Source organism: Calliphora vicina, chromosome 1 (assembly GCF_958450345.1).
Source record: "Calliphora vicina chromosome 1, idCalVici1.1, whole genome shotgun sequence".
NCBI classification, from domain to species: Eukaryota; Metazoa; Arthropoda; class Insecta; order Diptera; family Calliphoridae; genus Calliphora; species Calliphora vicina.
Window position 1 is genome coordinate 38,968,704 of NC_088780.1, and position 14,851 is coordinate 38,983,554.

At 36.8% G+C, this 14,851-nt stretch overlaps 1 protein-coding gene across 1 annotated transcript; it reads right to left on the reverse strand.

Moving 5' to 3' along the window:
* Positions 1–1,713: 1,713 nt before the first annotated feature.
* On the reverse strand, positions 1,714–14,386 carry dec (defective chorion). Its single transcript, XM_065515564.1, has 4 exons — positions 14,380–14,386; positions 11,487–14,305; positions 5,588–8,002; positions 1,714–3,078 (listed from the first exon to the last, which is right to left on the reverse strand). Exons 1-4 carry the CDS (start codon positions 14,384–14,386, stop codon positions 1,714–1,716), a joined length of 6,606 nt encoding a protein of 2,201 aa, XP_065371636.1.
* Positions 14,387–14,851: the final 465 nt, after the last annotated feature.

Consider the following 14,851-nt stretch of genomic DNA (forward strand, 5'->3'; position numbering starts at 1 on the left):
GGTTAAGAATAGACTGCATTATAGATAAATATATGCTAGACAAATATCAATGTTACAAATTTTTAGTTGCGATATTAGTTTTCACTTAAATTAAACTGCTATTATGACATTGAATACATTTATTATTAGGTCAAAGGTACTTAACAGCTGTCAAAAAGATATTGTGGCTCTTATTGAGGCATCTTTGCTGAGAGTCGGGCGACAAAAATACTCTAGATTACAAGAAACTTACAGTTTCCCTCCCCTATCCTTAAACCTCCAACGGATAAGGCACCAGTTAAGGTTGGGGTGGATAAATCAATGGAAATATTGGAACAAATAAGCAACTTTTGGTAATGACTAAAAAGCAACTTATTACAGGCCATAATACTCTTGGTAAGCATATGGTAAGATTAGGTATAATTATAATTGTAATACATAATGGATGGTTCAGGTAGGCGGTCGAGGACACATCACTTTCTATGTTAATGCACTGCACTATCAAATAGAATTGGTTCCTTTTTATTTCAAAACTAGGCAGATTTGGGCTTAAAAATAAACCATTGAATTGGAATACCAAGAATATAGAGGAGAACACAATAAATATTACAGTATTTTGGGGGAGAAAAAATGAGGAAATGTACGATAGCTCCTTATTAAACCAGTGTCATCTTAGAACTCTACAACGTAGTTTTGGATATCGTAATGAGGAACACAATGTGTAACAGAAGAGGGATCACGTGGGGTTTAAATGGCCGTCTTTCCGATCTCGACTACGCAGACAACATATAGAAATTTTAGTAGAAAAATTTTAAAAAGGTCGAAATAGAAGCTTCAGCGGCAGGCCTTAGAATAAATATACCAAAAACAAAGGTAATGATAATCAACTCTTCATGCAACATACCGTACTCCATTCAGAATATCACTCTTCAAGATGTGAACCAGTTCTGCTACCTACGTGGTATCCTAACTGTCACTGGCGAATCTTCGGATGATGTCTCCAACCGTACCATGAAAGCCAGATAATCATTTGGGCAGCTAACAATAGTATGGAAGTCTCCATCCCTCTCCATTACAACAAAAATCAGAATTTTCAATTCGTGCGTTAAGTCTGTACTATTATACGAATGCGAAACATAGAACATAGCTCCGGGAGATCTCAATACCTTGCAAGTTTTTATCAACAGATGTCTCAGAAGAATACTGCAAATCTTTTGGCCCACTATTTCGAAATCCAACTCTGGACCCCCACACATCAGATACCAGTAAGAGTTGAAATTCTAAAACAAAAGTGGGACTGGATAGGACATGCATTACGACGCCCACCTAATGATATAACTCGCAATGCCATAGACTGGAACCCCCAGGGAAGCAGACGAATAGGACGGCCGACTCACACTTGGCGCAGACAACTAACTCTCGAAGTTAGCAAATCAGGGAAAATCTGGAGCGAAATCAAGAACATAGCATCAAACAGAAATAACTGGGGAAAATTCGTTGAGGCCCTATGCTCCTTATAGGAATAACAGGAACCAATATATCTTAGAAATGCTCCCAAATCTAAAACACACTTTAAAAAAATACAATTCTTCTTAATATTTTAAAACAATTTATTTTATTTAACATTTTTATTACTTTTTTTAATTGTTATATTTTATTTATACTAAATTAAATGAGAGAGATAGAACTACAAATACAATGCAAATAATGATTGGTTAAAGCAAATTTCATTAATTAGTCAAAATCTTCATCAAAGTCAAAAATGGGTTCTGAATCATCCGAATTATGTTGTTCCCGTTCATTTTCATGTTCTTCTGCTTCTAGTTCATCCCAAAAACTGCTACGTTTTTGTACCACAGATGTGTCTGGAGTTAATTGAGGACTATTCTCCCAAAACTCTTCTTCTTCATTTACAGAGCTCAGTGTTTCCTGGGGTAATTTATGAACATCGCTTACAATTTCCTCAGGTGTTTCCCAAAAGTTTTGTTGTTCGATTGCTGATGTAACTTGAGACTTATCCAAAAATGCAGGTTGTTCACTTAATGTTTTTAAAGTTTCCTCAGAATTTTCCCAATAACTTTGGGGTTCATTTACACTTTCCTGGGAATTATGTTTAATAATAGAGTGGTCGTTTATATTTTCCTGAGGTTGTTCTAAAAACTTTTGTGCTTCTGTTAAAGTATTCAGAGTTTCTTGGGAATTCTCCCAATAACTTTGTGGTTCATTTAGTGCAGGTTTTTCGGGGCTTGCTAACAATGTGGATTCTTCTTCTGCTGTTTTAAGAGTTTCCTGAGGATTTTCCCAAAAACTCAATTCTTCATTATGCGAATTTAAAGCCAATTGTTGTGGTGTTTGTGGGAAAATATGTGTTTCTTCTTGGGGCGTGTTTGAAGTGACTACTTCATGTGAGTTACCCCAGAAATTGAACTCATTTGTATAGGGCTTTATTAAGGGATCATGGAATTCTCGTTGCTGTTGCTTTTGCCGTTGTGCTGCCAGAATATTTTGCAAATCTTCCTGATAGGTATCTATCAATGTTTCCAAGGGATTTATTTCGGCGGCTGCCAATTCCACATTGCGATAGGAAACATGTTGTGGTACTTCCGGCGGTGTTACCGTAATCGTTGTCGATTTACCATTTGTTAATTGACCCATCATTGATTTATACAGTACAGGATAATTCTTTTGAAAACTAGATTTAATACGCAGCAGACGTTCCAACATGTCGGGAGTTAAAACATTACGAGTTTTGGAAAATGTTGTAGAAGCTGGTGATCCTGTCAGATCTCTTTTATAACGTCCAGACTTTATGTACTCCTCAAATGTCCCACCTCCCGTAAATATGGGTTGATATGGATTATAGGCTTTGTGATGCCAAGGATCATCTGCATGGTCGACACTGTGTAAACCCATAAATGGTTCCAAAAGATGCGGTTCGAAGGAGAAAAGAGAACCAACTTCGGGTCCCGAATCAGAATTATTTGAACTTTCTGGCGATGAAGACGTTGAGGGCGACAAAGATGATATTGTTATTGTTGATGAGGATGTGGAAGTAGGGGATGGCAATGATGACAATGTTTGATTGCTAGCCGTATGTTTTTTTTATGAGATGGTGGTAGTTATAATCAAAATGATTCATGGAATATAAATTAAGAAGAAAAAAAATGTCTTTCAAATGAGGTGTCATGAAAATTAGATGGTATTCTTATTAAAGATTTTCGGTTAGATTTAAAAGAGATTTCATTAGGTGAAGCGTTTTTGGAGCAAAAACATTTTTACAGCTATGTATGATCAATAAACATTTGACATAAAGATTTTCCATGAAAGTCTTACCAAAGAATTACACGAAACTACCAATTACATGTGCTGTACTAAGTTTACGAATGTGTGGTTCAGCCGGTCACAAGCCCGTATAAATTGAAGAGAGTTTATGGTAATGGGAAGCTCCTATCCTCAGTAAAATATTTACCCTTTTTATGATTAATGGGGAGCTCCTATCCTCAGTAAAATATTTACCCTTTTTATGATTAATATAATCAACTCAACATCTGGCCCTTTAGCGGAATATCTGGAGGAAATAATTTTTGAAGGGATACATGGCATGTTTGGATACCAACGGATCCACATATAAAAAAAATAAACAAATCTCAAAACTTTGTTGACAACCTATTCAATGGAAAACGACTATACTTGACTAATGTATTGCTCGAACTACCTATATATCATCTTGGGAAACGGACTATACTCTCCAAGGAATGCAAACGATTGCGCGTTGATGTGCTGGCGTTGAGTTAGGAACAACAAGGGAATATTCGAAAGTTCTCAAGTATTAAAAATGGGAGCGATCCACACAGGAGTAGCCATCTATGTTAACATGTAACTAAGTTAGACAGTATTGAGAGGTTAGGTTCCATTCAATGATCCAATGTTAGCCTGCTGAAGGACCAGGAGATATTTTAGGACATGCTGGAGAAGACTCTGAATATAATCCCGAAAGCTGATCAAAACATTAACGTGTGATTTTTTTTTGGGAGACGATCTATAATTGACAGACACGCATACAAACAATGATCTTAGACTTGGAGTATCGATAATTCCACACATAAAAAATGGAAATCTCACGAAAGGCGATACGACCGACCTATACAGAAGTAACCCTCTATGTTAGATGGAAACTATAACCCACAATCATGTGCTGAAAAGCAGACTCGGAACGTTTCGTTCACAGATCCAATGGTATGTCCTTAAGAATGATAGCCAGAGTATGGAGAACAAGGATATATTTACAACCTGCTGGTGAGGATAATGGCTGCAAATAATACGTTAGAGAGAAATCGTAACTTCCAGAAATAAGCAGCTGCAAGTTTACAGCAGACATTTTGAAAGGATACAGTGAATCTAACAGCCTAGAAATTTGTACCACAGTCCAGTCCGATTGGTCGGACGATTTTAATATTTTATACAACACAAAGCTCTTAACATCTTTGACGAAGGAATCAATGAATTAAATATAGTAGCTTCAAACGATCAGCATCATTGGAAAGAACTCGGCAGATCCCTTTTGGTTTGGATTTATAAAAGAGAAAATATTGTTGTCTGGGGAATACTCTGAGGAAAAATACTGATGATATCCGGACGCAGCTTTACAGTGGATCACACGGGGATAGCCAAAAGAGAGGTGGATGGGAACTGTTTGTAGAAAAACTAATAAATCTTATTGCTATTTACGTTACACAGCCAGAGATAAAATCCGAATGGAAAAACTATAATTTGTGATTAAACTAAGTTTTATATCATATATTATATAAAACTAGCTGTCCCGGCAAACGTTGTTCTGCCATAGCACACATAAAGTTTGAAGACTCCCACTATAATAGTACTCCAGATATGCAATAATAAATTTTTATTCCGTATGGGAGGTGCTACGCCCATTGTAGCTATATATGAATATCACAACTGGGAGGACTTCTTTAAGGAAAATTATTGCATGCATGTTAAACACACTATCTGAGTCAGCTAGTCATCAATTTTATTTTTAGTTTTATATTAATAAAACCACATTCATTGTAGTAGTTGGTTCAAAGCATTCCAAATTAATATGAATAATGTTTAAGATCATTGTAGCAAAACAATGTCTTTAAAACCTTCACTCCTTCCTAATGAAATCTTACTTCCAAACCGTAACCTGTGAAATAAATTTGTGAATTTCACTTTTGACATTTATCACAATCTCGAAATAAGCTAAACAATAAAATTATTTAACATACTTTTAGGGTTTTATTGCAACTCCTAAAGTTATATAAAACTTTATTAGGAAACTGACACCCTTAAAGCAGGCGGCATTATTAAATGACAATTACTTTACAAGTATACATTTTTATAACTCTGCATGTGATAAATATCATAGTGAAAACCATAAATGATTGTTAAATGCTTGTGAAAAAAAAATATAAAAAGAGAATGTAAAAATAAATAAAATTTTAATAAATTAAATATAAATATCACTATTTTGATGTACAGAAAGTATGTATGTCCTTTAAAGCCACTATTCAAATAGTTAGTTGGTAGTTTCCTTTTTTAAATTAGAGCTCGTTGAAGAACTTTTAACCAATTTTCGGCTTTTCGATGAAAGTCTAGCTCTTCGGCGACTTAGTTTTTTAGGTTTCTCCACAGGAATTGAAATACCATTAGCAGTTACTGTAGAGGCAGTTGTTAGTGGTCTGTTAGTGCTCGATGTGGGACTAGGTGTTGTAGCATTTGCCGGCTTAGTTGTGTTGTCTATAGCAGGAGTGGCCTTTGAGCTTTCTTCTTTGCTAGTTTCTTTTGTTTTGTCTTTGGTATGCTTGCTTAGATCATGTAATATATCAAGTATTTCCTCTAATTTATCATTTTTATCTATTGAATTTGTCTTGCCATTCGATTTTGTTATAGTATTGCCGGCACTGCCTAGTTTGTTGATATTTTTGTAATTGTGAAATTGTTTGCCCTGCTTTAGGGCAAATTGCATAGGATTGCGTTTGTTTGAACGAAATTGTCCTCTTAGGGCATACACACTATGGGTGGTAGATTCAGCAGTTTCCATGGCTTTGGTAGTATTCAAATTTTGTGGTTTTTCTTTTTTCACTATGACTTTGGTTTCGTTTTTATCTTGAACTTGTTTTGTTTCAGTTTCTTTTTCAATTTTTTTATTGGAGTTTTCCTCTTTAATTACAATAGGGGTTTCCTTGTCTGGTTCTGAAACCGTTTCCACCACTTCTTCTTCTTCAGGTTCCGGTTCTGCTTCATCTTCTTCTTCCTCCTCCTCCACTTCATCCTCTTCTTGTTCTATTTTTTCAATCTTATTTTCAACTACTATAGGATCTGTGACTAATTCCGGCTCTGTTTCTGTTTGAATATCTGTTTCAGGTACGGTAGTTTCCCTTTTATAGGACTGATTATTTTTGTAAAATATTTTCTCTTCTCCAGGACCGTAGCTGCTCTCATCCGCCATATGCAAATGTAGTTTGCCATCTTTTAAATACTCCCTTTGATGCTGTTTGGTTAGGTAAGTTCTATCATAACCCTTTTCAGACATTTCCGTCAACCATTGCTTATATTCAAAATCTTCCTCTCTGCTGGGTTTGCGATAGGTCAAAATATGTGGCTTTTCAGTTATGGTGGCATAAGGCTTCACATTTATTTCCAAAATTTTCAGTTTATCACCACTTCCATAATGTTTTCGTTTTAAAGTCTCGTCTAGACCCTTTAAAATGTTGTCCTTGCATTCATTACAACATTGGGCCAAGCGTTCCTTAATGACAGCCATCAAATTCTCAAACGAAGACGATTCTTGAGCTCTTTCATACTTGTAGTGATTGGTTAATTCTATATTTGGTTGTCTGGCCGGGCTATAGCTGGAAATATGACCATTTTTATTTATGTTATTAGAGAAACTGAAGGGATTTTTTGTTGGTGGCAACTCAGTTGCATAGTTTCCATATGGCGCTTTTCCATAATCTTTGATTTGATGATGGCCGGAGGTATAAATGTGTTGCACATTTTTGTTAATCATATTTGAGGATTTGGTAGCCGGAGTATTTAAATGATTATAGGTTAACTGAGGCTGTGTGTAAGATTTTTGATATACTATAGATTTAGAAGCTTTCCCAGCGTTATTTACTATATTATGATTTGCTTGCTGATATTGTTGATTGCTGACACTGTAATCATCTATGTAGGGCACAGATTCCAAAGAGTTGTACATGGATAAAAAGGGATTTTGGGTTATCATCTTGCTATTGCTACTGTATACTGCAGGTGTATTATATTTTGTTATAAAATTATTATAGAAGGCCCCCTGATTTGGAGACGTATCATAGGCAGATTGTTGTTGGTTGTAGGCAACTGATAAAGGTTGTGCGGCTTGTTGTATAGGCACCGGCAAAGTTATGTAAGGCCCATTATTTATTTGAGATTGAGGTCCAGCTGACACTGGCATATATTGATCATTACCTAAAGCATAACCTTGAGGCAGTTGCTGACCCTGCTGCTGTTTCATTGCCACTTCATTCACTAACTGACCCTGCTTATGTTCTTCATGTTCCCCGCCTGCTGATATTTCCATTGGCTGTTGATTGGCCTTCTGCAAAGCCTCCCTTATCGATTCAGCATTATAACGCATTAAAGCCTCCGCTGGAGTCTCATTAGGATTTAGGGTAATTTCTTTTAAAGAATTCTTATACGTTTTACGCAGAGCATCTAAAGAGTTTTCATCGATTGGCTCTAGGGTGGCATATTCCGTTGAACGTTTTCTACGCGACCTACTACCAGACTTACTTGTACTGTTTTTTATAACTACTATATAGGCAGCAGGTGCTGGATTGAGATTTGTTTCTGTATTTTTTGTTTTTGCTAACCTTTTAGAGTGATTTATATTTGGGTGTTCGGCATTGTTTATGTCATTTTCCGTGGCTGTTGCTGTGTTGCTGGTTGTAATAGTGGGCGGTGCTGGTTCTTCATCATGGGGCATCATCATCATCATTTTCTAAAAAACGTCACCTGTTATTGTGGATTTTGTTTAGCGGGATTATGGGGAATTGTTGGGAAAAGGAAATCATCAAAAACACACAACATGGGAATGGAAGAATAGAGAAAAATGCTTATGATCATGAATGGATTCGTTATAATTTACAGTGAGCTGGTGAGCTGGAGTGAGTAAATGAGATGTGTGTGGTTGCGTAATGGTGATTTCGGTAAACAAGTTATTTTTTTAGCATAGTCGAAATTTGAACTTGATATTCTGGGAGCTAATAAGAAAATGAGCGGAGCTAATAAGAACATTTCTAGAGATTTAAACAAACTTTATCTTGTTGGTTTTTAATTAAAAGTATTCCACAGTGCGTTGTTTTATCTATCTATAAATAGATTGACAATACCAATTATATACAAAATAACCCACTGTTAAAAAAATTAAACAAAAAAAAACACAAAATGTTAAAATTTTAAAGTTCACCTCGAGATTGAAAATTCAATCTGTCCAACTGTGGGAGATATAGCAAAATCCATAAATTGGTGGAAACCAGCCGTGTAGTAGATCGCAGTAGTAAGATAATTCTGACAGATTGAGTGTCTAATTCAGGAAAAGGCAACCTATACTATTGCATTTTAAAATTGTATTAGTTATACACTCTCTCCGCTCTCACCACGAATCGGTGTTGCCAGTAAACTTTCGTCGCTTTTCCCGAATTAAAAATGTAAAATCTCATATTGTTCATCATACATCTTTAAATGTTGGGACATATTTTTTTTCACTGGCAACGCTGATTCTTAAATTGTGCGATAAAAAACGATACACAACCTGCTTGTTTGAGTTCTCAAGCTAGACTGATTAAAAGTTGTTTATTTCTCTACAATGCGTGTGCACACGTACGTAAGAGAAGAGTAAATGAAAAACGCGGCGCCCATGTTTTGCCTTTCCCTGGTCTAATTCAATGAAAGGAGCATCTTAATAATTGTTGCGATATCACTTTACTTAGTATGATTAAGAAAGTGATTGTATAACTAAAATAATCTCAGATAAATTGACATATGTACTGAGAATAGAACCCACACATCCATTATTGAATGCATGAAGAGTCTTCGAATAATCGTCGAGCTTTATAGTCTTTACAATACACCGGTTCATCCTCATATTCTCTGAAAGTGAATGTCTACCCAATAAGTGTTTAGCATGATTCAGAACCCAATGATCCAGTATTTTTCAAATGAAGAGTCTTCAAATAATCGTCGCACAGTGAGGGAATTAAAACAAAGTGGAAGGAAATAGTGTTGAGCTTTAGGGGGTGTTTGTAAAATAAAATAGATTTCCAAAAAATAGGGGAAGATTTGGATCCGTCATTAGCAAAAACTAAGGTTGGTAAAAAAACGGAAATATTAATTTTCGATTGCGAATATCAAGTAAACTATATGAGTAATATATAGCTATAACGAAGTTTTGTGGATCTCTTCTACATAGTAGATTTCATATATACAAAAAATCATTCGCCTCCTCTATAGCTATTGGACATTTTATTAATATCGGACTATCCATTTCGAAGTTACAGATTTATTTCCACTTTTTTTTAAATTCCCCACTGTGCTTCGTACTTTAAGAAAACCTTAGATAAACTTAACTATTGCGGAACCCATTTAAACTTCTTCTTCTTGAAAGTTCGCTTAAACGACATGTAGGTTATACTTGGCTATTAATACATCAAATTTGATGAAAATTTCAGATTCAACCGAGGAAACTGGCCTGAAAATAGTCATTGGGAAATCAATGACTATCTGTATCAATTCGACAATACAGGATATATTTATAATATGTGACAGCCAAATAGAAGATGTAAACCAATTATGTCTAAAACTGGTGGGTGAGTTAGTGCAATTCTGACGTTTTTCAAATTAAGGTTCATCTGTCTTTCCTTTCTCAACACGTAAACTTAACAATGTTCATCTCAACCATTAAATCGAATCTTCTTAACGGCTGTAAGACATGGATACGATATATCGACGTATAAGTAGAAGGGATAGATTAATATTGGACATATGATGTTAGTGTAATCTTTATGAGTAGTTTTCTGAGATTACAGTTTTGAAACTTGATCTATTCATGTCTTCTAATTGGAGCTTATAAATTGATGGAAGAGTTTGCCAAATCGGCAAGCTTTCCAAAAAATCAAGGAGTCTTTACGACATAAAGGTTAAAAGTAAAACGCCGTGTGTCTCTAAATCATTGGTAGGCGTTCATATTGTTCAGATTACGAAGATTTTCGACAATTTTACACGTACACAACCCGAATGTAAACAATAGCGAGTAAAAATACAAATATTTCAATCAGTTGCTTGATGTTGTTGCGGATATTATATTTTTACCCATACATGCACACAAATTAAAATCTCTCTATTCGCCTACCAATGCTCTAAATGAACGGGAAATTCTAGGATAACGCTTATATGGGTGTCTGGACACATTGAAAATCGCGGTAACTGTATAGCCGATGAATTGGCCAAAAGGAGTGTGATGATGGATGAAGAAGTGATTGACACCTTTTATGGTATTTCCCTTGCCAAATGCAAGCGACTATCCAACTGTATGAGACTGAAAAGAACAGATGGACCAATGAATCCACTTGTGTTATTGCGAATCGACCTGGGTCGGATATACTTCTGGCAGGAAGAATCTTCCTTCGCAAACAGATAAGGTTACTTATTTCAACTATTATATGCTAAATAGGAACACGTGATATACTGTCATTGCCCGGCTCTGGTCAACATTAGGGAGGGTACACTTGGAATCAGAGAATCTAGTTCGTTCAATATGGAAACACCGAGGGTCGAATGAGAGACAATGGACCCAAGTGGTTTTCAATGCAAAGACCGCTTTTCACCAGGAAAACTTCAAGAGTTCACCCACCGACTATTCCTCAGATGAGAACTGTGAGCTAAAACCAAAACAGGGCAAAATTGTTGCAGATTTCCCGAATTTATTGGTACAATAACATTTGTGCGTTCTTTTAAAAAACATAAAGGTATAAACAAATAATAATTTGATGAATTAACGCTTCTTAGTGGAATGCATTAAGTTCTTTGTCGGAACCGAAATATATAATCAATAACAAAATTTTATTATATTTACTTCCCAAATGCCTAGATTAAAAACAAGGAATATGGGTAAAAGACACAACTAGTTTTCGTACTACATTTTAATAATATTGCTCAAACCTATTAGAATTTTAGCTCACAGATAGGACCTGTAATTTAAAAAATGAGAATTTAAAGCTCTATCGCGGTTTAAATTAAATTCCACTATTCAATAAATATAATTGCGTTTTTAAACACTCATAAATTAATTTGATGTTATTTTTAATATCGTTATGGTGCTTTAGTGCTGGCGAAATAAAATGCAAAATGGTTGGATGAGTGAGTGAGTTTGTAAAGTGTGCTGGATTAATCATTAAATTTCAAAACATAATAACTTTAGGACTTACCGGCATAGGTTGATTTTGTTGCAACATAACGGCAATTTCGTCATCCCCAGTAGCCGAACGATAACCACCATGTGAACCATAAGCATTCGAGCCATAAGCAGCGCCACCATAATGACCGGCACCTGGTTTATACTGAGGAGCAGCGGCATAACTTGGTGGTGGTGGAGGCCTGGCATAACCGCCAGCTGGTGCATAACTTTGGGCTGCTGGTGGAGGTCCATAACTTTGTGGTGCTGCGGGAGGTGCTGATTGGTAACTGCCAGCTGGTGCATACACCGGTGGATAACTACTGCCACCAGTACTGTAGTAGTAATTAATAATTGTTGGTGGTGCTTTGGCAGCTTCCTTGCCCTTGTGCTTGCCATGATCAAAGACATCAAGCTCATCGAACAAATCTTCCATACCTGAACGCGTTTTATGATGAAAAGAATCTGTGTTAAAATGATTGAAATTATGACGAAATACACCAAAAAGATTACCTTTATGTCGGCCCTTGCCGGCATTTTCCGCCATCTGAGGTTTAGACTCACCCACGACGGGCATGTTGTCAAGACGTTCGTTCTTGCGCGACATATTCGCATCTGTCTTAGCTGCCGTTTTTTCGTTGGTTTTTGTATCAATCCATTGTCTCTGTTCGGGCTGTTGATCGGTTTTTTTCAGGGCTCCAGTTGGGTCTGATGCTTTTTGTTCTGCCCATTTTCTTTGTTCCGACTGTTGTTCAGGCATTTTGGCTTCGGCAGCTTGTCTTTGTTCTGGCTGTTGGTCAGTTTTAACGGCAGCTTTAGTCTCTGGCATATTTGAGTCGGCCCATTGTCTCTGCATCGGCTGCATGTTGGGATCAGCAAATTGTGTTTGCTGCATCATGGGATTTGTCATTTGCCTTTGCATCATAGGTTGTTGCTGCTGCTGCATAGTGGCTGGATCCAAACCCCACTGTCTTTGCATAGGCATTTGGGGTGGCCTATCAAAGTTGGACATCATTGGTTGTGGCATCATTTGTCTTTGAATGTCTTGTGGTTGCCATTGCATATTTGGGTCGATCATTTGGTTTTGAATAGGAAATGGTGGCAGCATTTGAGGTGGGATCATTTGTCTTTGTATGGGCATTTGTTGTTGCATTTGTGGTGGTAACATTTGTCGTTGTATGGGCATTTGTTGTTGCTGCATCATATTGGGATTGGCCCATTGTCGTTCTATAGGCTGTTGTTGCGGCAGCTGTTGCATATTGGGATCAGCCCATTGACGAAACTGATTTTGGTCCATTTTTTGCCTTCTTTCCTCAGCCATTTGACGTTGTTTTTCCTCTAACCACTGTCTTTCGGCTGTCATTGGCATATTTCCATCCGCTGATTGTCGTTGTTGGCTGGTCATCGTAGTTTTGCTTGCATCTTTTTCATTCAAACCCATGATCTTTTCGTTCTTAAGCCAAGGCATTTCGTGACCATTCATGGCCGCCATGCGATAAGCATAAGTCATCATTTTCATCATGTCATCCTTCTCCATAGTCTTGAGAGCGTCCTCGGCAGTTTTCGTCTGACGTTTAATGGGTGTACCCGTTAAATCGGTGAGATATTTTGTGGTAGCTTGGTGGTGTCTGTGGAATTGCTTGTTCTGATTTTGCATTATCGTATGCATTAATATAATGACATGTTCATCCTTCAAAGTCTTTTCTATGTCGCCCAAAGTGATTTCATAAACTGGTATTTCATAAAGATTGAGCTTTGTTGTCAACGATGCGGTGGGCTGAGCACCATTTCCAAGTTGAGTTCTTTTCACATCATTTGCCAATTTGGACAGTTCCTGTAACTGCTTTAGTTCCTCAATAACTTGTTTCTCGAAAATTTCCAGCTTTGCCTCTATTTCTAAGTCTTCGGTGGTTTTTTGGAGATGGTGATTGCTGGACAGATGGAACCATAGTATGGGTATTGTTTTCTTGGTCAAAGCTTCTTTAAGTACAGCCTTTAGTTTCATTTCAGCCAATGTCTGATGATCCACTGGTCTGGGTGAGATTTTATAGGGTGAATATTGATCAGGCATTACACGTACTTCCGAGATTTCTGAGCCTAATGGCATGAAGGGATTTAAGCCAGCCAAAGGACTAAGCAAGCCAAGGGGCAATTGTGGTGGTAGGCCCAAGTTTAATTGTGATAACTGGGGTAATTGAGGTAAGAGAGCACTACCTACAATTTGATCAAAAGGATTTTTGGGTTGCGCAGGGGCAGCCGGTGCTTCTGATTCCGCAGCTGCTTCAGGCTCGGGTTCTGGTTCCGGCTCAGCTTCGGCAGCAGCACCTACTTCAGGGTCCGCTTCAGCATCTGCGGCTGCTTCTTCTGCTGCTGCGGCCGCAGCTTCAGGTGCAGCTTGAGCAGCACCAGCTGGATTTAATAGATTCTGTGCGGCACCCACTATGAATGACTGACTCAAACTTTGGCCCAGTTGACCGAAATCGATATTACCTGGTAAATTAGATTGACTTAAAGTTTGAGCCAGTTGAGTTAAATCTATATTACCCGGTGCAGCTTGTGCCAACAGACTAGTCTGTGATAGGGCTTCATTTAGAGCTTGACCAAATGATCTAGACATTTCCGGGGCCGTTTGAGTGACTTGCTGAAGTAATTGTTGAGTTACGCCACCACCGAGTTGCTGAAATTGTCCTACAATATCGTCCATTACATCGGGATTACGTGTCAAACGTTTCAATGACTCCTCAGCCGGTCTGGCCAGATCAGCCAATTTATTTTTATCATTATTCAATACCAACAAAACATTATTAGTGGGCGAGGAGGCTTGGTTATCGAAAGGATTTCCCACAAGAGGAGCTTTAAAATTGTTTAAGAAATATAATGTAAGAACTAAGAGGAACAAAGTAAATATTGAAAATATGTTTTCATACCTTGCATTAGTCCTCGTGCTAATTGAAATCCACTATTTTGTCCGATGTTTCTACTTAAGTTGGGTAAAAAAGATTGCCTTAAAAGCTAAAAAGTAAAAGTAAGCAATCGTTAAGGCATGTTTTGATTTGATTAGTTACAGATAGAGAAAGTGTAAGAGAAAACGGGATAAACTATTTTTTTACTAGTCTTTAGAAACTATTTCGAATTATTTGTAAGGAAATGTTTTTGATTTTCAACATCTTTTCAAGATTATTTTTATTAGTCAAAAATTAAAATCAAATCTTTTAGAAATTTCAAATTACCAATTTTTAACTATAAAAAAATTAAAGGAATTAAAAATTTTAGATGAAAACTTTATTGAAATAAATATAAGTAAATATAAAGAAGGTCCTTTAATATTAGACAAACATTTAAAAAACTTAACTTACTTTTCGTGCAGGTTGTGCTGAGACCTTTTTCTCAGCAATAGCC